The 26861-nt window shown below is 36.5% G+C and overlaps 1 protein-coding gene across 1 annotated transcript in view; it reads left to right on the forward strand.

Moving 5' to 3' along the window:
• The window catches only part of SV2C (synaptic vesicle glycoprotein 2C), a 78410-nt gene that overhangs the window by 31877 nt on the left and 19672 nt on the right, over positions 1–26861 (forward strand). Inside the window, exons 3-5 of the mRNA XM_018070487.2 lie at positions 2329–2480; positions 22716–22849; positions 22973–23062. Coding sequence (XP_017925976.1) covers positions 2329–2480; positions 22716–22849; positions 22973–23062 — 376 coding nt within the window. The remainder of the gene's footprint in view (positions 1–2328; positions 2481–22715; positions 22850–22972; positions 23063–26861) is intronic.

A 26861-nucleotide genomic window follows, 5' to 3' on the forward strand; every position in this document is an offset into this window, starting at 1 on the left:
GCAGTATCATTCTGCATTTACATGAAGAAGAGTTTAACAAGCTGAGAAGCAAATTTTCTGTTCACAGACTCAAAGAATCACAGAATATTCTGAGTTGGAAGGGACCCATAAGGATCATTGAGTCCAACTCTTAAATGAATGGCCCATACAGGGACTGAACATACAACCTTGGTGTTATTAGCACCGTACTCTAACCAACTGAACTAATCTCAGGGTTTAAGGTGCAAAGAAGGAAACAACATGCTTTACTACACTATTGCTATGAAACAAAGACCTTCAACTCTAAATAGCAGCACTTGCCTATGTGATGGAAGTGCATCCTTTATTTCTTATTTAAACAGTAGACAGATTGTTTTCACTGTTCAGTCAATATGAATGTAGTATCTGAACTTTAAGCTTTTCTTAGCCTCTTGATGTACTCACTGGAAATGCCAACTTAACCACATCAGTTAAAACAGAAAAATTGTGAGTTTTCAAAGCTGATTTTTTTTCTTGGTTATTTGCATATCCAAAATAACATTTTAGTTTGTTGGCTCCAAAATTTCTCTTACATGTCCAAAAGGTCTACTTGGTAGAAATGTCATTCCATTAATTTGGTCAGTCCAGACAATGCTTCTGAAATCTTGGAGAACCCTTAGGATGTAGGATATATGTCAACCCCCCTGGAACAGTCTTAACTGCTAAAGCAGCATCAACCTCCCATCCTTCATGGTACCATTGGTTCATGCTGAAAGGTAAGAGATGCCTTTTTTGCTGCTTTTGATCAGGTTCTCTGTGCATTTTATGTCATTGAGACAGGGTAGGTTCTTTCCACTTGAAGCATCCACCCAATGGATTCCATACGCAACCTATTAAATTAGATCTTCTTGAAATAGAGCACCTGTAACTACTCTTTAGCACTTTCCAGCTTTGGCAGGAAAGAAGAAGATTGTTTCTTGTTCTACTAGTGAATTTTCAACATTAGAGAAGGAACTCTAATTAAGTGCACAAATAGTCTATTTGGGCATTATTGTGGGAGTGCAAATCAAAACTGTGTCTGAGGCCTGGAGGGTAAGACATCATAACTGTAATCCATTTATATTTTAGGAACTGAAGAGCCCTGAATCCATAGTAGCACTGAGACAGCAGGTCTTCCCCGTCACAGAAAAATGACCTGTGATTTCACCCTTGGCCATGTCCCTTCCACCATCCCTCACTCGGAATATCCAGGAGAACCTCTGAGAACAATGTCTCTTGTTGCCTGTGACAGGGCAGTTTGCAAGGGAAGGCTTTCAGTATTTTCAGTCATGAGAAGAAACAGGATACAGCCCTTGTTAGCTTCATATGTAGCAAGAATTCCTGGAAGTGTAAACCTGCATTATTGGCAGAGCCTGTAAGAGCTAGCAGGCTCAACTATGAGAAACATTCATTGAAAGACTAAATAAATAGACTAAATACCAGCAGTATATGATAAGATGATAAGGCTTCAGGATGACCTAGTTGGACTTTCACTACCTGAAGGGAGACTACAAGAAAAATGGAGAGAGACTTTTTACAAGAGCATGTTTTTAAATGAACAGAGAGTAGGTTTAGGTTGGATATTAGGAAGAAGTTCTTTCCTGTGAGGGTGGTGAGGGGCTGGGACACATTTCCCAGAGAAGTTGTTGATGCCCCATTCCTTGAAGTGTTGAAGATGAGGTTGAATGGGGCTCTGAGCAACCTGGCCTGGTTAAAGGTGTCTTTTTTTTTGTCCACCTGACCTTCAGAGAGTGCTTATTTTGCCATGTGAAAAAATGAATATTATATGAATGCATAGGCTTTTTGTAAAAAGTTAAGTAAAAAACCAGCATGAGCTTAGCCAGACATGAAGTGCAACTGAATAGAAAATGCTTTTAAATATGTATGAAAAAAACATTGACATTTAGTTACTTCCTGATTACCTAAATAATGGGAGGCAAGACTTAAATACCAATTACTCTTTGGGAAAATTATTATTTTACCATTAATAGCAATGTATTTTGGCACCTGTCAGTAGGCTGCCGTGATTTTGTAATGGTGAAATTCAGGACTTTGTAATGGTTTCTGTTCCAGTGACTGACACACTGACAATTCCCTTGAAACACTGAATGCAACAAATAGTACATAGAATTTTCAAGGAAATATTTGACAAAATTTGTGTCCAAACTGACAAAAGTTTCCTCTAATGTTCTCCAACACATGGTGCAATTTTAGAAAAAACACTTGTGCCAGAGAAGCTGTTTTTAGTTGATTTTTAGAGGACTGCAGCTTGTTCAAACTTCATCTGGCTGTTACTCTCCTGCTTAATCCATGATCTGTATCTACTTTTAGGATCGGTGGAGCACTGCCAACAGTCTTCGCCTATTTTTCGGAAGTGCTTGCTCGGGAGAAACGAGGTGAACACCTGAGCTGGCTCTGTATGTTTTGGATGATTGGTGGTATTTACGCTTCTGCAATGGCTTGGGCAATAATTCCTCATTATGGTAAGAAAACAGCACCTTGTGATTTGTAGTTCTTCTAGTGTGAAAGTAAAGCTCTTGAGGTATATCTTAAAAGGGGGTATTCATGTCTGTTCTCAAAATACTGACCCCACTTTTGGTGAATATAGTAAGAATAGGTTGTACCCTAAATAAGAAGTAATTTATTAAAAGAGACAAAAATTAGCCAATATCCATGTTTAGTCAGATTCTTTAAATTACTGAAAACCTGAACACATGAAAATATAATTGGTTTTACTGCTGAATCTGGGGAAAATAGATCATGTGGAGACTTGCATCAGAGAAAATAAATTTTAAATTGCTGTATGTCAAATTGGTGCTTATTTTGATACAGAGATAAATTGTCAATTATACATTATTGAGAAGAAGAGTGAGAAATTTCTTAATGTTTGCAGTGCTGAAATCTGAAATTAGTCTGAAAAGAAAACTGTGCAGAATGTTTCTTAGTAGATCTTTTTAGTGGTGTAAAAAAAGGTATATGGAACCGAGTGCACTTAAATGTGGTAAGGATGCATAAGGGCAATGGCTGAAGTTATACACACACACAATATAAGCTACATTGTGAAAGAGCTCTTTAATTGCCCTGACATGGTTAAACATAATATGGAGGTACAGATTCAATTCTGAGTCTCTTGGGCTTGCCTTTCAGAAGAGTTAAGTGCTCAAAGGTCTCCAGTGTTGCTGAGACTGCTCAGGGGTTCTTAAAAATCAGCTTCTCAAGCACTTCTCCCTGGCAGTCCTCAAGTGAGTAAAGCAGCACACTGAGTTAGCTGGCATCCAGAGCAACTTTCTTTAGCCAAGCAGTGCAGTTTATCACAGTTAGATTGTGAAACAGAGGACAACTTCATAAGGTTTGCCCAAAGTCATTTAAACATTTAGCAAGTGGTAATGTCCAGAAACAAATTACAATAATGCGGACTAATCAAATACTTAGACTGTTGCATTAAAATTAATTTTAGAGTCCAGTACACTCAACCTGAATCTATATCTTCAACCTTGCCTTTGACTTTGAATAGTTGGAATCAAAGAGAGGAATTTTTGCTGATAAGGCACCATGCGGATTCTTTTTTTCCAATTAGTAAATTGCTTTGGTTGCCAAGTATGGTTTTGCTTTCCTATGGATTTTTATTTTCTTTATCTTTCAGTTGAAAATGCAAACATTATGACAGACTGATTTACAGAGGTTGTTTAAATATAAAATTGTAGATTTTATAAATAACTCAATATCCTCTACTGAGGTACTTCTAAAACATCACATGGCAGTATATCTCAATGAATAATACAATTCCTTCTACCAAAGCAGTGGTACTAGAGAGAAAAATTTTCTTCTTTCTTTAGCAGTGGAAGAATATCAACAACAAAAAACAATGCTGCACAGATTTTTTTTTTTGGTGTTGTTTTTTCCTCATGTGAAAATATTTGTTAAATAACATAAGAGAAAAGCTAGCCATATAAGTCACTTTTGCAGTTTATTAAGGAAAGTTGTAATAGTCAAGAGGAGGGCAAAAAAACCAAGCTGTAGACAAGAGAAACAATCCTTTCTCACAGTAAAAGAAGTTCATACATCATTTTGATGGCAAAATTGTTTATGGGTTCTGATGAAGTCTTAAAGTTGTCTTTACTTATAAACCAGATTTTTTTTTTTTTTATGTTGTAAAGTTTAAGACTAGTGTCTTAGTTCCTAGTGTAAATGCGAAACCATTCCAGTTCATGCATAATGTGTTGTTGTCATGCTACTGTGCTGAGCTCGGCCACTGCCAAGTGCTCGCAGAGCAAACCCTGCTCCAGCATTTGGAGGGTGTGGTCACACATTCCTATATCCTCCTGGAAACACTCCACGACAGAGGAATACCCGTGCAGATCTCTGCACCCTTTGTACAATATGCATTTAGGAGGCTCGTACGGTATTTTGTCTTTTACAACTTCTTCATTGTTTCTATGGATTTATTTTGCCAGAATTAATCAAAGATAAAGATTTTTCTCCAAATCACTTCCAGTCCATCATTTACATTTTCACTGACCAGGAAGCAAAACATAATTATAAACAAAACACCTGCTTCTAAACCTCTTTTATATAGTGTGTAGGGATTTCTGAGCTCTCTGCTTCTCTTTTGAGGAGTAAACCATGTTGATTTTTCTCAGATGGACTCAGAAGTTACTCAACAACAGTGAATGAAGTTGCATGAAGTTGAAAAGAGGTAAACTATCATTGAGCATAGTGGAATTATTCTTAAATTAATAGAAAGACTTCAGGTCGACACAGTAGAATAATTTCAAATATTCTTTTCTTCCCTCTTTTACAAATGTATACCTTTCATTTTTACTGCTTTTTATATAAACCACTTCAAAAAGTCCTAGATTCAGAAATATACATTATGTAGCCAAGGCAGTCATGGAAGCTATGCATGCAAGTTTACTAGTTGAACATTCAGCTGTATCTTTCAGTGAGAAAACAAATATTGGGTTCTCTGTATGTAATAGTTTACCTCTGTTGTTAAAGCAGAGCAGGAGTGTGTGAAATATGGGGAGAGAAGAGGCTCTGAAACACAAAATAAAGTGTAGCTAACAGTTGTCTTGGCATCAGCATGTCGTTAAGTGAGGAATTAGCATGATATACTGCTGCAGTGACCACATATTGAAAGGCTAATATTATCTGGAGGACAAGCATCACTGTAGTAGGACTTTTGATTACTGTATCTGTTGGGTGTTGTTTAAAAATTGAAAATGGATATAGACTTGTTCAGGGTCTCCTAAACCAGAGCTCAGGCCACAGAGAAGATATTAGAAGAAACATCTGCAGAGAAATGCTTCTAATTGCAGCTAATTAACAAAGCCCAGGTTAGGCTGCTACAAAGAAATTGTTTTATGCATACTTATATCAGGCTGGATAGGAAGAAGAATAATAATTTGATAAATACTTTTACAAATGCAACTTTAAATTTAGCATTATGTTTCAAGGTTACATTAGTTCAAAGATCTACTTGGTCTTACAATAGTCTTTAAAATGTTCATTTTCCAAATAATGAAGAATCCTAAGACTCAGAATTTCCATTTAAAATCTAGACAGTGATATCTTAAATTTTTTATACCAGATTTATGTGTTAGTCTGAAAATAGAAATAAAAAAGAACTATGAAAGTTGTTTTATCAGTTAAAAATAAACAAACAAACAAAAGTTGTGTGCCATACCCTATGTATTTTTGTAAAAATCAGTCTCAATTTTTATTGTAACATATCTCCAAACTAATAATAGGAATCTGGATAAGGATTTCTTTTATTAACTTCTTTTATTCTTAAATCTTATTCCTCAATAAGAAGGGGAGTACTTGTCCAAAAAGAAATTAAATTGCAAGGCAGACAACAGGATGGTGCAGGTGCCCAGGCTGCTACAGTGCAAGCTGCATGTGAGTTCTGAAGCTTTTCCCACACTCTAACACGCCACTTCTGGTAGGTACCAGAGGAAAGAGGAGATAGCCATGTCAGATTACTGTACTGAACGAGTCTCCAAAGTATGATCAGAAACAGAGACATTAATTCCATATATATGCACCGAATTCCAATTAAATTAGGCTGGATTATTCCCTAAAAGACTGTAAATTTAATAATACAGAATCAAGGAAATAGGAAAAATACTTCTTTCTGACACACTCAATGCAAAAAGCAGATACAAGTGTAAATATTTATTCAGACCAGTGTAATCACATTGCATAACAGATCTTCATCTAAAGCATTCATTTTTCATCACTTGAGTCTTTTTTCCCACTGAATTGAGGACCACTTACTTGTGTTCATAAGAGAGGTATTTAACACCATTAAGGAAACAAATTTGGAGTAGAAAGAACTGGAATAAAAAACCTAAGGGAAAAGCATTCAATTTCAGAAGTGAAGATTTCTTGCCTGGCTGCAATGTGTCTCTCTAGGTGTAAGTAGGAATGTATTAATATGTTCTCTTTTCCAGCAGATTTTTCCATTACATCAGCATACAACTGATGTTTTATTCTGTGACTGAAAGAAGACTAGTTACAAATTATATTTCTACTTCAGTCATCAGAATTTTACTAAACTAAAAAAAAACACTTTTTTCTGATTTTTTTTTCTTTTTGAGACAATAACTTCTTTACAGTAACATAGAACTTAAAAACGCAGACATAAAGGTGTCCAAAAGATGCATTAACAGTTGATTTGCAAAATGCTATATTTAAAATATTAACAATAACTTCTATTTTTAAAATGTATCATTATGTCTCCCACTTTCCTTACTTCTCCCATTCTTTTCCTGGTCTGCAAAATACCTTATTTCTACTTTTCTCTGAACATCTTTGCCTATTACTTTTCTCCAATCAATATAATTAGATGAGTTTAATGGACAGAAACTGGAGTTTAGTTTAGATAAGAGAGAAATTAAGTTTTATATACAGATGTAATATAGTACTGACATAAACTGACAAATACATTTACAGAATCTCCATCACTGGAGGTTGTTAAGGGCACATCAATTCACAGTCTGTTCTCAGTAGTTTAGAATCACATTAAATTCACCAGACCTACCGCTGGAGACCTGTTCTTAATTTTACTTTCCATAAGTAGATAGGTCCTTCCATAGGCACAGGAGTCCATAAATGGCTTCTATTTCTATCTAAGTGTAAATGTGATGAGAGTGGACCAATCTGTTTTTCTTTCTACTAGGAAGTGGCTTGCAGAGTTGCCTGAAAAACATTTCTCATTTTGTAGCAGAAGATTGTTGAGGTGAAGCAGATCAGTTCACCTGAAGAAAATAACTTCACTGACAATGAAAACAATCTTTTCTAATTAACTTTTTGGGTAGGTTGCTTGAGAATAGCTTTTGTAGTGTTTTACATGTCATGTTTGCTCTGTTCTTGTGTCATCCAGCTGGAGACAAAAAAGAAAAATATATCTTCAAAACTACAATAAAACCCCCTTCTGTATGAAACTGTCGTGTACTTTACTGTAGTAAAATAAGCAAGGAGGTAAGCAGAGCTGCTTGGAGCAACTATGCAAATGAGGAGATGGGAGCTACTGGCTCACTGTGCAACTCACAGCATGTACAGCACCAGGCGATGTTAATGGAGGAATTAATCTCTCAACCTGATGCAGATTTAACTGAGAACATGATGGCCTAAAACTGTGGAGTAGCAATGAAGTCAGTAAACCTTTTAATTCCCTTATTCTGTCTTGGATTTTGTTGCGTTAGATGGTTTCTCAGTGGCACATGGCAGCAGCAGTATCAGGGCAAAACATCCTATGCCAATGGTACCTAATATCAGTGTGTTTATAGCTGTAGGGCATAGTGAGTACTAGTACTTGATGAGTAATAAAAACAGAATATCTTAGGAGCCACCCATCTTCCAGCACTTCTGATGAGCAGAACTGGATCCTTTTGAGTGATGGGAGCTCTAAGTGTGAATTTACAGATTTCAGTTTAGCCTGCTGGTCTCCTCCCATTATAAGCAAAGTGGAGTCAAAAGGTGAACTATTGCGGTGATGATTATTCCAAGATGAATGCCCTGAAAAAATTGTTCCCCAGTACATAAATGCTAACGAGATATGTTTCAGATAATATGAGGAAGAAGTGTAGCTTTTTACATTTGTCAGGCTTTATTTTTATAGAAATTTAAAGGTTGAGGAATTATTACTAAGATGAAGGACTAGAAGCCAGATGCTTTGCTAGCTGCCTGTATAGGCTACATTTTTTTCAACAGTAACCCATAAACTTGGGTATCTCAAGGTCTAGTTCAGAATTGTACCTGGATGAGTATAGAAAATTCTTGACTACTTTGAAAAATTAGGGTCTTAACCTCATTATTACTTGTCTGTAAAAAAAAAACCCAAAACCACTCTTTACTTTTTTGCTGAAGTTGCACAGATTGGTATCTGGAAAGCTTCTCTGGACACAGTTTGCTCAAGTTTATCAACTTCAAAGCGTCAAAGTTGATGGTAATGTTGTAGATAACTGACTGTTACTTTTACAGTAGTCACCGTATTTCAGGTATTTATTGTAGAGCTTCTGAATTTTCAGCTGTGCATTAGAGGTGGGTCTGAGCATCACAGGAACAAGTTGATTTCATTCATGACTATTTAATCAGCTGCTCCCAGCATTTCCTCAACAGTGAGGTGCCCAACATCCTATAAATGTTTTATGAACCATAGTTTAGTCTTAGGGAAAGGACGACCAAATTCTTCCTTCTACCTATCCTTTACTGTAGTCCCCAGAGGGGAATCTGACTCTCTCTGATGCCATGTATCCATCCAATCAAAAGACAGGATGCACCTATGTGATTTATAATTTAAAAAATCACACTTGCCTGCTTTCATATTGCTGCATCCCTGCAGTTACTGTGACAAAAATAACCAGTGAAAGAAACTATACTCAGTAGTCATATCTACAGAGGTGACTTACTGTTGTTCTTTGGATGTCAACTCCTGATTAATGTGAGTTAGAAACAGGAAAAACAGTTATGTTTGGTTTCTTTGTTCAAAGTTGGAGTGTGCTGAAATAGGATGCCATGAATGATTTAGGCATGCAAGAGGTGCATCAGTGATGTCTTCTTTAATCTTGCAGAAAGCAAATGAGAGAAAAGTGTGATTAGCTGCAAAAGGAAAAGGAATAAACTGCTTATTGATGATAAGACAAACTGTAATGAGCTGAAATTTCTGTCAAGGGGAGGTAGTACAGATAATGAGAAGAACTTTATGATGGTGCATTGGTTAAGCATCTGAATAAAACTGCTATGGAAGTCATGAACTCTGTCATTGAAATTCTTTAAGAACATATTTCAATAATATTGCACGGGCCATTGTTGATTCTGATGGAACAAGTCGATACACTGGATGCTCCCTCAAAGTCCTCTCACCTCTGTTCTATTAAAGAGCTACTGTTGCTTCAGAGTGTGTTGGGGTAGGCCAGAAAAGAGCAAATGAAGAAAAAAAAAAGACAAAAGAAGGAGAGAAATTAATAAATTAGAATTAAAAAATAAACAAAACAAACAAATAAAAGTAATCCCCAGCCAACGTTAGACATTCCCAGCACACGTAGGAAAACACCTGTCTTTATCAAACTATTCTAGCTGGTAACTCCAGAAGGAAGACAGAAGGCTTCTCAGCCAAACAACCCTTCACTCATAGAAATAGGAATTTACAAGTTGACCCTTCTTTAATTTTTAAAATTCTGGACTCTCAATTAAAAAAAAAAAACCCAAACCAAAACCCAAAACACAGAAACAAACAAACAAATGAAAGCCGAAGACATTGTTTTTCTTACTTTCCTCAAACATTTCTCTAAAAATATGCCTTTTCATGGTAGTTCGGAACAAATTCAAGCCAAAGCAAAAGCCGTTTGGGAAAAAGCTGATCCCAGGGCTTCATTTTCTATTATATGGTAGTTTCTGTTCTTTGCAGAAGATAATCTGAATTTTATCAGTTGTCCAGAACAAAGAGAAACACCAAAGAAGATGGCCTGAGGAAGAGCTCCACGTTTCTTTTCTCAGTTGTAAAAAGCCCATGAATGCGTGAATCTGTAGAATTCAAAATCAATATTATGTCCTTTTTTTAGACTTGGACGAAACACGTGATCCAAATTTTAAAACCAAGAGCAGATCTTCATATTTTCTTTCTTATACAATTGCCTTTCTGATACATTTTCTGTCTTCGGAATCAACCTTAACCACTGAAAAATACCATTTGAGATTTTAAAAGTTGAAGCTTTGTTAAGGTAGAATCTGCATTTGCTATGAGACTGTCCTAGGCTGAATAAATGGAATAGATCAGACATAAAGGCATCTACTACATAATGCAACATCCGTTGATCTGTTTTGCATTCCTCTAAGAGACAAAATGATCCTCAATGTGCTGTGCTTCCACTCTGCAAATACTTAATGCACTTCCATTAATCTGGTATTCTGCAGATGAAGCTATATCTATACTTTTTAAATCTGAATTAATTGAAGTGTGTACAAGGCGGTTTTAAAGTTAACTTGAGTTATCAACTTCTATTCATGAATTGTTCTTCATTTGAAATGATCCTATGAATTAGATTACACTGAATGTGTACTTTAAAAAAATCTTCATCTTTAGAAACAAGACTGATAGAACATAGCATAATTTAGAACAACTGCTTATGCAAATCTAGCCAGGAAAGCAAAACAAATCACTTTATCAGTTTGCTATTTTCTGTGCCCTAGTGCAGGGTTTGATATGGTCATTTCAATGTTTATATTTGCAAATGTTAGAAGCTTAAGTAGCTTTTAGCACATCTACTTAATGAGCACTAAAGATGCTCATTAGTGAACTTCAAATATAACCTTTTCCTGAGCACTTCAGATTGAGGGCGAGAGAAAAAAATTGTTTATTGAGAGGTTCAGTAAAAATCTAGCAAATTACTTTGTGAGCAAAGACATTACGAGGCCCAGTGTCCAAGGGTTCCTGTCAATGACCCTGTGATCCTGGCAAACTCCTTTTTCTCCTTTGTTCCCCCATATTTCTTACAAGGCACTATGACAGTACTTCGAGTATGTCCTTGCTTTTTCAAGATCCCTTTCTGCTATAGTCTCTACAGTTACCCTTTCTTTTCCTCAGAACTGTGCTGTAAGAAACATTCAGATTCACGCACTCTCACCATACTCATGGCTGCATTACAGCCCTGCTCTGGTGTCAGGGAGAAAGCCACATGTTTTGACTTAGTCAGACCAGTGCCAAAGCTGATGGATGGTGTGGCTATGTTGTGGTCCCATTCCCCAGTTTGGCTGCAGCATCCCTGAAAGACCACTGACATCTCCTGCCTTTTCCTCCATCTTCTGATGGGTTCTCTCTCCTCCACCTGGGCACTACGTTTTACAACACTTTGGAGAATGTGTATTATCTTTGAGACTATTTTTTCCTGTGCTTTTTGATTGAAGTAGGTTAATAGCTTTAAAGGATGCTGGTGGAGGAACTGACAGTCAGGTGAATAGACTGTTTCTATAAACACCACTGTTCAATGCCATAAACATAATTTTCCACAGAAACCATTGTAGTAGTCAACCATTCTTATGACAATGAAAAAATGTCAGCTTCTCAGCCTCGGTTTTAATGAAAATTCAGTTTCACACAATGAATTGGTTTTGAGTATACTTTAAGGAAAATTATACCCAAGTTAACGAACCTGCCTTAGAAGCCTGGCCAACAGAAATATCTGCAGTCTCAGGCATTAACCTTGCTTTTCACTTTCAGAAATAAATAGGATGCTAATCTGATAAGATTTCTTTGTTAAAATTTTTTGTGTTAGAATGACAAAAAAAATTTGGTTTTGTGGTTGGTCTACAACACATAAAAAATTCATGTGATTATTTATATACAAAAAATATATTAATTTTCTCTGGAACTTAATATGGCAGTATAAATTTGTCAATCATACTTCCGTATTGTTTCTGTGACTTATAAAACTATCTGCTTTGAAGAAGTTAGTTATTGTTCTTTTAGAAACTGTTTCTTTTCACTTTAATAATATATTCTGTCTATGGATTGGTGGATATACAACTGGAACATAATTTGGATATCTCAAGGTCTAGTTCAGAATTGTACCCAGATGGGTATAGAAAATTCTTGACTACTCTGAAAAACTGCAGTGCAGTTGCCTTCAAAATAAAATTAACAAAATCAATTGCAGAATGACATTAGATTTTTTTTTCCCCAGGAATTTTTTTCATTCTTTTCCTCAAAGAAAATATTTTATGTTAGTTTTGAAAACCATTCCACCAAGGTGGAATTACTGTTCAAATATCCCTGCCTACCAGAGTATCTGAATACAGTATCTGACAACATTATTCTTTCTGCTTATAGTTATAGGGAGGAACCTGAACAAATATATGAAAAAACCCTTACAGTGTTGTGTGCTTAGTATTTTCAAGACAGCTGTGTTTTTACACAGTACAAAGATGGCAGCAGAAAACAGTATGAAATCAGCAATGAGAAACATCAAGATTTCATTAGTGAGGACTCTGGGCTGGGCTTTCCCTTCCTGGTATCCTCAGCTTTGATGATGGTCTAGGTGAGGAGGTGCTTCTTTCTACTTGCTCTCTGTTCCTTCCTTGCTGTTTGAGTCAGTATTATCTCGTTTCTGTGGCTGTCTGTCCATAGGCAAAATCCACCTCCCCACTGCCAACCTTTGGATATCTATGACAGACTATTACTGAGGATCATTAGTACTTGGTTTGTGAGTGCAAATAATATTTTGTTGGAAGTGTTTGACCAAAGTTTGAATTCAAGGCTTCTGAACCATGGTTCACAGTATGTACAGAAAAGCTCCACATATTCAGCTAACCAGGTTTGCTTAATTGACTGCTGTTAGATTAGAAGATAATTCTTAGAATGAATATTTGGTCTAATTGTTAGATCACATATAGTGCCTGTTCAGTCTGTCTCTCTTGCAGTGATAGGATATTATTCCTTTTCGTTTAAAATTTTTAAAAAAGAGAGAAAAAGAGGCAAATGAAATAGGAAAAAAGGAAACAAGACTTTAATCACAGCACTGAAATCCTCATTAAAAAAAGATTTTTCTTGAAACATCTTTCAAACAAATAAAATACAATAAAGTTAAATTTTGGCAGGGTTTCTTGAATTGCAGAGATGTTCTGTTGTTACACTGCAGCAGCACACAAAAGGTAAAATGTGTACACTAGTAAAAGACATGTCCTCTCTGTATTCTTCAAAAATTGTTTCAGCATTTCAATTAATGTTTTGTTCCTAAGTTAAGCTAGATAAGGAGGCCCCATTTTCTTTTCATAAGCAGCAGTGCCTGTTTCTGATTGTCTTTTTTGATTAATTGCATCTCTTTTCTTCTTCTCCATGAGCCCATCCTTTAAATACCCTTAGTGAGGATGCACATAAATCATGGGGAGTCCTGGACCAGGACAAGAACGCATTTTCAATTAGTTTCCACAGCTAATGGCTGCTATTAGTGGTGTCTACAGCAACTCACCACATCAAACATAGCACAATTTGTGAACTCAGAGTATGGTTAGGCTGTGGAGGCACCACACTAAATACATAGATATCATTGTATTGGTATTTTTCATATAGGTAGGACAACAATATGAAGTGATTTTCTTGCAGACAAGTGTTTCCTTTCAGACTCTGTTCATAATGTCTGCTGCACAGGGCATTTGACAATTTTACATTGTCTACTTACAAAAGCAGAGTTTGTCTGCTCTTGGCGATTTACTCTTATTGTACTCTTCAGCACTGTCCAAACAGATGCCCAAAATTCATGCACAAGTAATTTTCCAATTCTTAAATAAAGTAGTGGAAAACACTAAGTACATGCAGGAGACTACAAGTAGAAATGTTAACAACAAATCAAAAGTAAGGTCATAGAAACGAGGTTTGAAACACAGTTTAGTGACATTTGATTGCACGATCTCAGTGCTGACACTGGCCATGATATTTTGAAGCTCTGACAGCAGCATCTTTTAACATGTGGTCTCCTCCATTTCTTCTGAAATTAATTGCATCTCTTTGAAGCATCATTTCTGAAAAGCTTGACATGACCTTTTCTTCCTAGACTGACAAGCCTCTAAGTTATGATGTTGTCAGAGTTGTGACCAGCAGATTTTACCTCTTTGTTTTGCAGATTATGAAGTGCCTTCACTGAACAGCTGCACAGAGCCAGACCCAAGCCAGGACTTTGCAAAAATGCATGAGTACATAAATCTCTGGGGCCACTGACTCAGTCAGCCAAACAGTCAGATCAATTATATGCCTCAGCCCTTGTAATGAGATTTTCAGTAGTATCAAATAAATATTAACCCTTGGTGGCCTATTCTTGATAGGGTGATTTGTGCATGGTTTTGGTTGGGGTTTTTTTGTTTGGTTGGTTTTTTTGTTTTGATTTGGTTTTTGTTGGGTTTTTGGTTTGGTTTGGTTTATTTGGGATTTTGTTTTGGTTTTGGTTTTGTTTGTTTCTGGGTTTGGGTTTGTTTTTTTTTTTAATATCTGAGTACTTAGAACACCCTTTTTGTAGCTGTTAAGCTTCCATTGTAAGCTCAGAGTAGTTACTGAATAGATTTTGTTCGTATTGGAAAAACACGTTTCAGTTTTTAAGCTCACTCTTTATCTGGTTGTGAAGCTAAGAAAATTCAGCTACTGCTGTGGTTTTTGATAGCAGGGATTTCATAGAATGCTTTTAGATCATATAACCATAAAAAATTAAAACAAATAAATCTTTTATCCAGAGGTCTTAGTTAGCCACTTTACAGATCCATTTGAAAAATGTCTAATGGTCATTTAATTCAGGAAGGTCATAAACCACTGACCTATTGCATCCCAGCACTACTTTTGATTTTTTTTCTGACTCAGTGGTATTACAAAGGCATTGGGAAGTTTGCAACTGTATATATAAAAGTCTTACATCAGAGCACTTACAGCAAGTGTTGGTTTCCATAGGACTGAGAATGGTGCCATATGATGTAGCTTTATATCAGATCTTTGACAAAAAGGAGAAAATTTTCCAAATCCAATTTAGGTGCAGAATGTGGCAAAAGCAGACATTTAAAGGAAAATTAAATATTTGAGCTTTTGATTACATATCACAGCTGTTTTCATGTTTGGCATCTGAACCTTGGACAAAAGTTGGCTTGTGTCCATCTCCATAAATTTCTAGTCATCTTGGGCAGTTTTCTCTGAATAAGGGTCATGAGTGCCTATAAGGGAAGTGCAGAACCTTCTAGCCTGTAATATGCATATTTACTTAATTTATACTACAACATGGTGTTTCTGATTTTAAATTTCAGGAACATGCAATTTACATAAGTTTTAGGAGAGTTTTTGTCCTGATTTTTATTTTATAAACTGTGAGGTAGAGAGGAAGAAAGATATTTTGAGGATGCATGAAGCAGAATATTTTAGAAACACATATTTAAGATCTAAGCAGAAAATTGCAGATTTCCCCTGGCAAGCTTTCAAAATCTATGCTCATTATCCAGAGACTGTAATGAGTGAGGATATACCCACTTCTCAAGGAGTATAACGATGTTTGCATTCAGAATGAAGCCATGTTGAAGTTATTCAGACTTGATTCCTGGTAATAGGTGTCTGAAGTCTGGCAAAATTACTCAGGACAGAGGCAAAACTCTTAAAGGTGATCAAAGCAAAGATGTTGCATGATGTGTTGAAGTGCTTTGAGATTTGACAGATTTTCAGTCCTATAGGATAGTTACATTGCAACTGTGTTCAGAATTCCCAAAATACAAAATTTGAAAAATGGAAAATTCTCAGTGGCCAAACTTTAACAAACAGAAGTAGAGGCCTGCAGAGCTGTCTCCACTCCTTGTCAGTGATGTCCTTTGTTCCTTTCCTGTAAGTGAAACGTATTACTCAGCCTTATTTTCATGCACAGTCATACTAGTGGGTGCAATGAATAGTTCGAGTCAGGAGATCAATCTAGGAAAGGCTCACAAAGCTTTGATGATAATCACTCATCAGCCAAGTACATCTCCAGGGTCAAAAGTGTATTGGAGAACAACCCTAATGCTCTTAGAAGTGAGGTACAGGTGTAAAAAGAGACCATGCAGAAGGTTTTGTACAAATTTGATGTCCATCTCTTTCTACTCCCCTTAGGGGTGATGGTTCTGCATTTCATTTCCATGTCTTCCTTTATGGACTTTAACAGTACAGTCTTCTCCCAAACTCTGTCTTTTGGCTTTGAGTTTTCTCTTATTTTCACACCTCTTCAGTGTTACTGGTGTCTTCTAGCACTGAATTAGGAGTTAACCTGTGTATGTATTACTGTTACTGCTTTATAGATAAAAATACAGCACATAAATACACAGAAAACCATAATAAAACACTACCAATAACTTACCATGTAATTAGATGATGCTTGGGAGAGTGGTGTTTTCGACATGAATTAAAGTGAATAAACAAACATGTATACCTCTGTGTAAGATAAATAACTTAAGGAATGAAGAGGAATCTTCATCTCCTGTCAACTGTTTTGTCGTCAGCTGATTATTACAGCTGCTGTTCAAACCAGAATGTTTCCTGCAAAGTTTACTTAGCCAACACCACCTTTTTTGTTCCTTTTAACATGCTTTGTATATATAGAGGTAATGATTAAAATTTATTTGTTTCAGTGATACTTTACATGAGTAAAAAGAGAATTTGTCTAGTTCTGTGAACTGTACCTGAATCCTCCTGTTATCCTACCTTTCCTAGTTGTAGAGTAAGAGCGAAAGAGCCAAAACCAACTCTGAAAATGTCACAAGCTGCCTCTTGTGAAAGCTTTTTACTCCTTTGCCGCTGTTTGCTATAACTTGGGAATAGCTGGAATAGTCCACTGAGGAGGAGAATGTAGGGTAAATACATAGAAAATTTGTAATGGTCAATTTAGTTTGCAAGTCCTGTCTCTCTGGTTCTGTGTAGCTTCTCTTCTGCCCTATTAGACTTCATAAAATGTGAACAGATAATGAGAGATTTTGTCATACTCATATCTCTGTTTCATTTAGTTGGTCCAGTATCCTTGCCAGTAAAGAAAATTGAAGAGAAAGAACAGCTTCCTTTGTTCAAGTGAAATATTGACGTGCCATTTCCATTAGGATCTGTACTGGCAACAGCCTGCTTAAGACCTTACATATTTTAATGTTTATCATTAAAATGTGAGATTCTGATTTCATTATCATAAATAGACCACTAATTAGACATCCTTTTCCACCTCTAGCATCTGTGAAAATCAGACAGACACTATGGCCAGACTATTGTGTACCTGCAGTTCTCTTATTATGAATCACTGCTTTAATTCTCTTATATGATTACATCTGTTCATCTGCCATTTTAAAGATTAATTTCTTGACTATATTGGCTACTGTGAGTCACAGCACCCCGATACAGCTATACTTCAGGACCATACAAAAGTCAGATTTCAAATAGACCATTTTAAACCATTCAGACAATGACTTACAAGTTTCCCTTGCCTTGTCCCTACACCCACCTCCAGCCCAGCATTTCTAAATATTCTGATTTGAAACTAATTTTTATGCCTTTTTTTCCCTATCACACCTCACACCCTAGCATTTCCATGGTAAGGAAGCAAACCTAGCATCTCTGTATTCTGCAGACTATATGTAAAGTGAAAGGCTGACATATCATTTGGGCATGTATCATAACATGTAATTGTCTGAAGTATGGGTATACACAAATTCCCTCCTTAATGAAAAGTAAAACTAGGCAGTACTACAGCAGGTATTAGAAACATTTAAAAAGTGGATTGTTGATGTCACTGTTCAGAGGTACTACAGCTGGACTACAGTGCTGTGTTTTATGGTATTAGAGAGCAAACTATTTTCTACACAAGATCTGTCCTGTTTGCAGATGTCTTGTGGACTATCTGAATGAAAGATACTGTTGCTGGGGTGACCACAGACCTGATAATCTCAGGCCTTCAGATAAATACCAATTCCAGCACAGAGAAGTGGTCAGTGTCTGTGGCTACAGACACTCCTCTGTGGCAAAGGAAATGCATTTTTAGAAAATACCTTTTAATTACAGTTTTAAGTATCAGCAGACCAAGTCTGAGTCTAAGTGCATCTGTTGAACATTATTACTTACTTTTTTCATTGAACTTGTGATCCTCAAGGCTCCCAGGGACTAATAGCATCAGCTACAGAGCCATGCACCTTTTTTACGTTACCTCCATCATCACCTGTCACGCTTCAGCTATTTCATTTCCAAATTCCTTTTGCAGAAATTAACAGCAGCTGACCTGCTGAGACAGTGGGTTTGTAGACTATCTATCTATCTGTATAGGCTAAAAATAACACTTCTTTTCCCATATGATATTAATAATTTAATCACAGTAAAGACAAGTGTTCTACTTTGTGTTACTGGAATTTCCCATTAATACAACAGAGAATAATTCTGAAAACACATTATTTCTGCAATTGTTTGAAACCATGTTTTTCATCCAGTTTTGTAAAAATGTCTAACAGAACTTCCTCAGTTACATAACTTACTTTAATTTTTTTTTAATTTTTTTTTTAAGTTTCAGTGATGTTTTACCATTATTCTGATAAGTAGCACTAAAACGTGTATGGGCTCAAATCCTAGATGACTCTCACAGTTACACTTGGTAATGCCAGGACAGACAAAATATAAATGCAATAACAAAATATTAAAGTGCTGCAAGCTTCAAAATATTTCTAATCCTCCTTTTAATTTTGATCTAGATTAGGTTTGGGGAATTCTCAAAACAAGAACGTTTGGTAGTAAAAGTCTTCCTGCAAACATTCTTAAACGTGATATGTATTAAGTGCAGTAACAGTGCCACCGAGTGACAATTTAGAGCAATTACGCTTTTTAGGTACTGGAAGTGTTTCAAACAGAAACATTAAAAATGGAGGCCAGAAAGCTGACTTCGGACCAAAGATTTTGTGTAAAACAGAAATAAGAAAAGCTATAAAGTCATATTAAAGATTCTTCAGAAGAATCTATCGAGTTCATGAGTTCCTGTAAATTCCTTTGTTATCTTTCTCCTTCATCCTTAATTTTTAGGTGTATTCCTGCATCTACTCCTTCCTTTGATCTACTAAAAAACAGAAATTTGTAAAAATTTGGCTTTTGAAAATTTCTGAAACTGCCATGAAACTGGTTCCTCTTATTCCTATTGAATGACTAACAAAAATTGTCACGATCCTCAGTCTTTATCTAACCATGTCATAAAATCCCAGTATTTGATTGGACTTTCTTTGCCAACTTTAGTGTCTTAAAAAGGTGTTCACAGTTTTATTCCTCTGGTATTTATAAACCAATCCACTTGCTGCCCAGTATTTATACAGAGCCTGTAGGCACCCATGTTTTTCACTGACCACACTGCACTTTAGTGTAACACTCCACTTTGTGGAGATCTATCATGTTTCTTTTCAGCCCTTATTTTGGAAAGTGAAGCAAATAATTGCCATAAATCTGCTCTCTAGTAACTTATCTACTGTAGAGGATGTCCCTTGTGCTTGAAGATATTTGCTGCTTATCAGGTATTATACATTTATAAAATTCATCCTAGTGTGAACAGGTTTACCTCTATGAGATAAATGTTCTTTTCTGTCCTTTGTAGCAAAAACTTTATAATATCATGTTAATATAGTAATATAATGGAGTAGATGAAATGCCATGTTGAAGAGCGAAGATTTTGTTGACATTGAATTCAACTTATAAATTGGTGATTTTATATATATATATATATATATATATATATATATATATATAGGTTAACATCTTGAACATTTTGGTTTTGGTCTGCTGTGTGCTCCTGTGTTTCTGTAATCAGTAATTGCCATGTCTGATTCACCTGGCCTTTTCCAGCAGTCAGGAAAGCAGGAGGGTAGTACTCAGCAGAAAGGTTCTTGCAGCAGTTTCAGACTCAGTCATTACAGGGTTTGGGTTGGTCTACAGTACATTATTCCAAAGATGCATTTGGGCCAAGTGTTTTGCAATTCATAAAACATTGGGACTCGCCTCCATTTTCAAGATTAATGACTCAAGTACAGCATAGCCAGGGAGCAAGGCTGAACAGTGCACTGAAAACAACCATGTAGAGCTGCTCTGTCTTTGCTCTTGTGTCATAAATCAGGGAAGGGAGAAGGAGATTGAGTTACAGCCAAGAACACACTTCCATTTAGTTTCAAGACTTATATACACTAGGAATGAAAGCCACTTTGTGAGCTAAATTCAGAGCTACTCTAATGGCTCCATTTTCCAGATTAGCTCATGACCCAGGGAAAAAAAAAAAAAAAGGATGTGTTAAACGTAAGAATAAATCTAAACTTGCTCTGCATTTGAAATATATGTTTATTTTGCTGATCCAGTGCTGGTGCTGGAAGAGATGGGAGGAGCAGCCTCAAGAAAGCTGTGTTACTGCTGGCTCTTTTTTCTAGAAATTTCTTCTTATAATCCTGACATTCTCTTTTGTCGTTAATTTATCAGATAAATTAAATTACAAGATAAATTGCAGCAGCTAATACTGCACATAAAAAAAAAGATGAAATAAGAGCAGTAAAAGTTGTAATGAACCTTTCACTTGACATGTCCCTCAGATACTTTGAGGAGCTTTTGTAGGTTGACAGGATGACAGTAGGTTGAACAGTGCACTCATTCTTTTAGTTATATGTAGTATCATTCATTTACACCTAAAAATAAGTTACCACCAGCATTTTCCAGGACTGGCTACAGAGCACACAATGTTGCTGTTGCTTTATAACAGGTATAAAGCAAGGTTGGCTTCATTTACTGCAAACTGCCCTTTGTACAGCTCAATCTCACAAAACATAAACTAGTGCAGTGAAAGGCAGATTGCCTAACTATACCAGCGTTTCTGTGTATTTCTAGAACAGTTTCCAATAACAACAAAGGCCAGTACTTTGATACTGAAAGTTCTGAGAGATGAAAACCCTCATCCTGTGCTGCCCTCCCTGAAGTACTGGCAGTTGCACAGCTGTCCAGAGAGGCAGGTCAACTCACTGCTCTGACCAAATATTACCTTCATCAAAAGGAAATAATTTTGCAAATTCTTCATCAAGGAATTTTGTTCTATATTTTCAATTATGTAATGAAGAATATGATTCTAATTATTAGAATAAAATGTGTACACAATACCCAAAACACAGGAATGGTTTCTACTTGCCTCATTAACTCACTGTAAACCTTTCCTTCTTTATTTCCTTCCCTTAACAATTTAGATGTAATGTATGCCCGTATTATTTAGAACTTGAAATTCCATAAGATCAAAAATTGGCATTATTCAAAAATCAATAAAGAGTAAGTTTTAGTATACTTTTACACCTTTTCTTAAAAAAAGTTTATTCTTAAATTTAAATTCCAAGTTCTAGTTTGGAGTAAAATTTAACATTCAATTTTAGACAGCCTTGACTTGTTGGTGGGAAGTTTAGAGGGGTAAGGTATGTCTTTTTAAGCCTTACTTAAAAAAAAGTAATATGGCATACCAAGATCATTACCAACACTGTTATTGATTTTGCCCCTTTTTCCTGAGGTAAAGATGGCAGTGCTAAATGAGACTGTAGAGCAAGATGATATAATTTCAGAAATGCAGAAAGTTTACAGGAGACTAAAAAAAAAAAACTGGTCTGCTGATCAAAACATTTCGTGGAACTGTTGATAAAGAACAAAAATAAATCATGTATTGACTGTATTTTTCATATGGTAACACGTAAGTAGTTTAATGTGAGAAACAATTTTTTTTCCCAACAGTTTATTTATGGTCCACAGCATAGGATCTTTACATTCCAAAATATACTTTATATTTCACAGATAAATGCTACCTTTGAAGAACTACTTAATAGGCCATTTGGTACCATGTTGTGCAGTTATTTACCAACATTCAAACAGATTTAATTAACTATGTCTTTTGTCTAGAAAAATCAGTTAGCAAAGAAATATATCAGATTAATGTAGCATCAGCTCTTTCATTAGCCAGGATTCCATTTTCTTCTGATAACCTCTTCTGTCCTTTACCATTATTTTTATCTTACACTCATCTTTTAATAAGTTATCCTTGAAATTTTTACTTGAAAATTTCTACTGTATTGAAACCAGAATAAAAGGCCAGGTAGCCGCACAAATAATATTTTTCTCTTTCTTAAGGTAAATTCTTAGGTTTCTTACAATTGTAACATTTTAATAGTCCAGTCACAATATACTGAACAGTCAGATATTTTATGAAAAAGCTAAACCATCAGCCTTCCAGTTTCACACAGGAAACTGCTAATAAAAGTATTGAAATGAATTCTGTAGAAAAAGTTAATAATAAAGAAAGCTATACAATTCCATAAAAAACATAATTAGAGTGTAGATTTTTAAGTCTCCCTTCTTCTAGTCCTCACAGAAGACAATTTCTTTGTATGTGTACTCTTATGTGTGGTGATGATGTCCCTGTTTGATTCATGTAACTACCTTCATATAGATTTTGCTAAGAAAATTGAAATTCATCCCTGCGTAAGGAAGTCTCTTACCCTGCATAATACTGCTGTTTTCCAGCATGACTAGTCACATGCAAGAGGCTGAAATTCATAGTGCAGTTTTATTTGTTAGATGATGGATATTTGTGAAAATATATAAATCAGGCTTCATTTAAATATAGGCATCGTTTTGCATCTCCAAGAAGCTGCAGCATAACAAGTATAATACTCCATATTTCTCTACATTTTGTGAATTTCTTCTTTCACAGGATGGAGTTTCAGCATGGGATCTGCCTACCAGTTCCACAGCTGGCGAGTATTTGTGATTGTCTGTGCACTGCCCTGTGTCTCTTCTGTGGTAGCCCTGACCTTTATGCCGGAAAGCCCACGGTTCCTGCTGGAGGTATGACTTTCCAAAAGGCTTTTAGATTCCAGTCAAAATAACAGGCATTTAGATTGTTCAGAAACTACAGTGAGTATCTTAATTTGTACATATGTTGCACTTACATTTTGGTCTAACATTTAGGTTGGAAAACATGATGAAGCTTGGATGATACTCAAGCAAATTCATGACACAAACATGCGTGCTCGTGGTCAGCCTGAGAAAGTCTTCACAGTGAGTATTGCTTTTAAAGCTAATTACCTAACACGTCAGCAAGCCTTCTGACTGTCAAAGTGGAAGGCTTAAGCAATCAATATTAACACTCTGCATGGCAAAGCCAATTATTTGCATTCTAAATACCTAAATAAAAGATACTGTGAATTCCTACAGAAATTATTGTATATACAATAGATGTTAAGGTATCAGCCTTTGGCCAGCATATTCTTGGGTATATGAACCCACAGTGTGATAATTTTATCTGGTGTAGCAAGATTCCATCTGTGTTTTATTTATTTGTCAAGTTTACTTTGCCCTTAGTAATAATAGTTGGCACATAGGAGTCTGAATTAGTTAGCTATTGTACCTTAAAAGCTTTGGATTTTTTTTCTCTTTTTATCAAGTAAAACAATATTTTTTAAAAATGCATTTTCACTTCTGTGACATAGTAATTTCAGATATTTAGTATTCTTAAAATATCTTGGAAGCTCAGTTGCATCTTTTTAAGGTCTAATGATGAGGCCCTTTTTAAAGTGTTGATCTGTTTCAATTGGAGGAGAAATTGGAAATTAAGAAGTGGCACTTTTTTATGGCATCTTTATGAAGACTATACACAACGATCTTGTCTTCTTGGATACAGTAGGACCAAACAGCACCTCCTTGCTTTGAAATCCAGTCTGCCTTTCAAGCTCATGCTGTGCTGTGGCAGTACAAGCACTCAGCTCCCTCTTGGAGCCATGTGTGGGATGCTTTTCCTCTACCAGAGGCTTTCTTCTTATTATGATGCACATATAACTCAATTAAGAAATCCTCTTAAAGCTTCTGCATTTGCAGGCAATCTTGAGGAATGACCCTCTGACTCTATAACTTCATAACTTTATTCCATTGAGACTTGCAGTTTGTTGTCTTGGATGCAGTTTCCATTGCTTCCATTTAAATCTTTCCACAAAGAAGCTCAAGAATTCCTATATTTAGCTTGAAAGAAGGCTGGCTAGCACTTACCATGTTTAATCCACCTTTACTGGTACACCAGTGACCTACCACTAATCCCATCTAGCTTAATATTTTATTTTCTGATTTAATTTGTGAGTGAAGGGATTTGCCTAACACCATACAGGTACGGTGTAATTTCACAATTGGCTCTTGGTGATCTGAGCTGCTTTCAGACAGAATATGCCTGCTACTAGTAGCTCTGGGAGTTTTTTTCTACTCTCGTTGGTATTCATTGGCTGATTGCACAGTTAACCATAGCACAGATCCCGTGCCCCTTCAGTGCTAGCTTAGGCACAAGGAAAAAGACAGAAATGTGCTGGGAGAAAATGTGAGAGGAAGGATAAGCCTCTCACGTCACTTTGACGTAATTGTAATCACATCCTAAAGCAGCTGTGGAGATGAAAACAAACCGCATGCCTGTTGTATCCAGTTCTTGTGATCTAATAAGTCTTTCTACAATTGTTAAAATGTGAGACTCAACCACTTTATTTATAGTTAGTTTTGTTAATTGGTCAGCCATTAATTTTGCCAGTTTCTGTCTTGAATATTAGGAAAACTCAATTCCAGACATCAAAGAATTGAAAGATTAGAAATACTGTACTGTATGTCAAGGTTAGACATATATAGAATTCCCTATTTTTAGCTTGCATTAGTATGATTAGAAAATGCATCATTCTCTTCTTATTGTACAACATCAGCACTTCATTTTGTAAAACACAGAGAGCAAAGAACTTGTACGTAATTTGTTTGGCACATCCTTTTAGTAGCTTCCTTTTTTTTTTTTTAAATTAGTCCTAGATATTGTGACATTTTGTCTCAGTATTTTATTCACATACCTCTCCCAAACCCCTTTGCTTATTCAATACCATTCAATGACTTAGGCTCTACAATTTTCCTCCACTTCATATTACTAGTTACAACAGACATGCTTTGATAGTATGTTTTCTAATTCTACAGATGATATAATTTTTCCTTCACTACTCCTATGCTTTAAGTGTGATTTCCTTTTATATGTTTTCCTGTATTATATTGACTTAATCTTTTTCTAGAAGCTTTTTCTCACAAGTCATGTTTATTCTTGTTACTCACATTATCGAAGGGATTATCTTCAAACCTTCCAAAAAAGAAGTCATCCACTGATAAACAGTTGCTTTTAGAATTAGAAACCCCAAAATGGAATTCTGGTTACTGAATTGATGGGAGTTGATGGCACTTCATACTTTTGAGAATCTCTCCTGAAAGCAGTGATAGTAACAGAGATGGTAATAAATTAATAGTATCTTCTAACATGGCACCACCCAAGTGTAGTGGTTTGAATTTTGTTTTCCCCCAGAGGCTAAGAAAAGTGGTAGACCCCAAGGGGTGGAAACCCCTGGAAGTTTTGGAGTTGTGTCCAATGGGCGCTCCTGCAAAAATGTAAACATTCCACAACCAGACCGGAAGAGACAAGTTGTAGTTTGGTGGTTGAGGAGAGGTGGCCATGTTGTAGAGCCACGAGGAAGGGGTTCTGAGCCCCTTGGGGCCTCTGGGGCCCCCCAGCCCCTGGCTGGGGGGGACTGCAAAGACCTGGAACAGTGCTAGACTGGACTAAGTGTCTGTAGTTATGCCGGGAGATGTTTTCTCCATGGGCGCAGAGCAGCAGCCAACACTGACCAGAGAAACGGTGGCAGAGAGCCAGGATAGATAAGACCTGAACCGGAGGAGCAGCAGAAGCAACATGCAGCACCGCAGAGAAGACTCCTGGAAGGAGAGCTGAGGAAAAGAGAGCCAGCAGCTGAGAGACAGAGTTCTGGGGGTGAGAACTGATACCAGACCCCCCAAAAAACTCCCTTGAGACCCCTCTTGGAGAAGAGGGACATGGACTCCTATTTTGGAGAGCAGTTTTGGACATGCAGCACCAGAGAGAGAGAGGAGCTAAGAAGCTCAAAAGACGTCCCAGAGCTGGACTGGGACGGCCAGAGGAATGCAGAGGGGGTGACCTTGGCTCCCCCCTCGCACTGCTGCCAAGGCGGCAGCCTGAAGCAGGGCACAGAGGCCCTGCAAGGGGCTGAGTCCCCTGGAGATACCAGACCGTCACGAAGACCCCTGTGCTCGTGATATGACATGATGAAATGACCTTGTCTGGGGTTACGAAGCCCACGGAAGACCCCTCGGTTGGAGGCGATGGGGCCGAGAGAGGTTGGATACCTCCCTCCTGAGTGCTGGCAGAAATCCAGCTATCAGCTGCTGCACGTGGAGAAGACAGACAGACTGCTGCCTCAGAAGATGCTGCTGTTCAGAGACTGAAAGGGATCTGTCCTTCTTTCCTTCCTGGACTTTTATTTGGAGGGGAGAAGAGATCTGGTCCATTGTAAATACATATGTCATGGTAAAGATAGTTGTGATCGTGTGTATAATGTGTTATAGTATTTATTTGTACAGTCATTGTAATATATTCCCTTTCCCCCACTTTGAGTCTGGTGCGTTTTGTCTGGAAAAACCCATCTCACATTAGGTTGAGATGTGGGAGGGGGAATGGAGCTAGGGGATTGGATTTTGGGGCTATCTCAAACCATGACACCAAGTTAAATGTTTATGTATGTGCTTAATTAACTTCCTGGGCTCTTAAAATACATATTCATTAGATGTCTTGGTTCAAATAATAATAATAATAAAAAAAAAATTGTATCCTTAAACCCAAAATTTTCTCCACTCTTTCATTGTCATGTGTTAATTATTTTTTTCCGTGCAAATATTTTCCTATGAAGCAAGTCTTGATTTTGTAAAATTTAAAATATTGCATGTTTCTAGTAATTGCTTTTAAACAAAAGTGTTATTTTCATTA

This window comes from Manacus vitellinus, unplaced genomic scaffold (genome assembly GCF_001715985.3).
Source record: "Manacus vitellinus isolate BGI_N305 unplaced genomic scaffold, ASM171598v3 scaffold_18_pilon, whole genome shotgun sequence".
Lineage (NCBI taxonomy): Eukaryota > Metazoa > Chordata > Aves > Passeriformes > Pipridae > Manacus > Manacus vitellinus.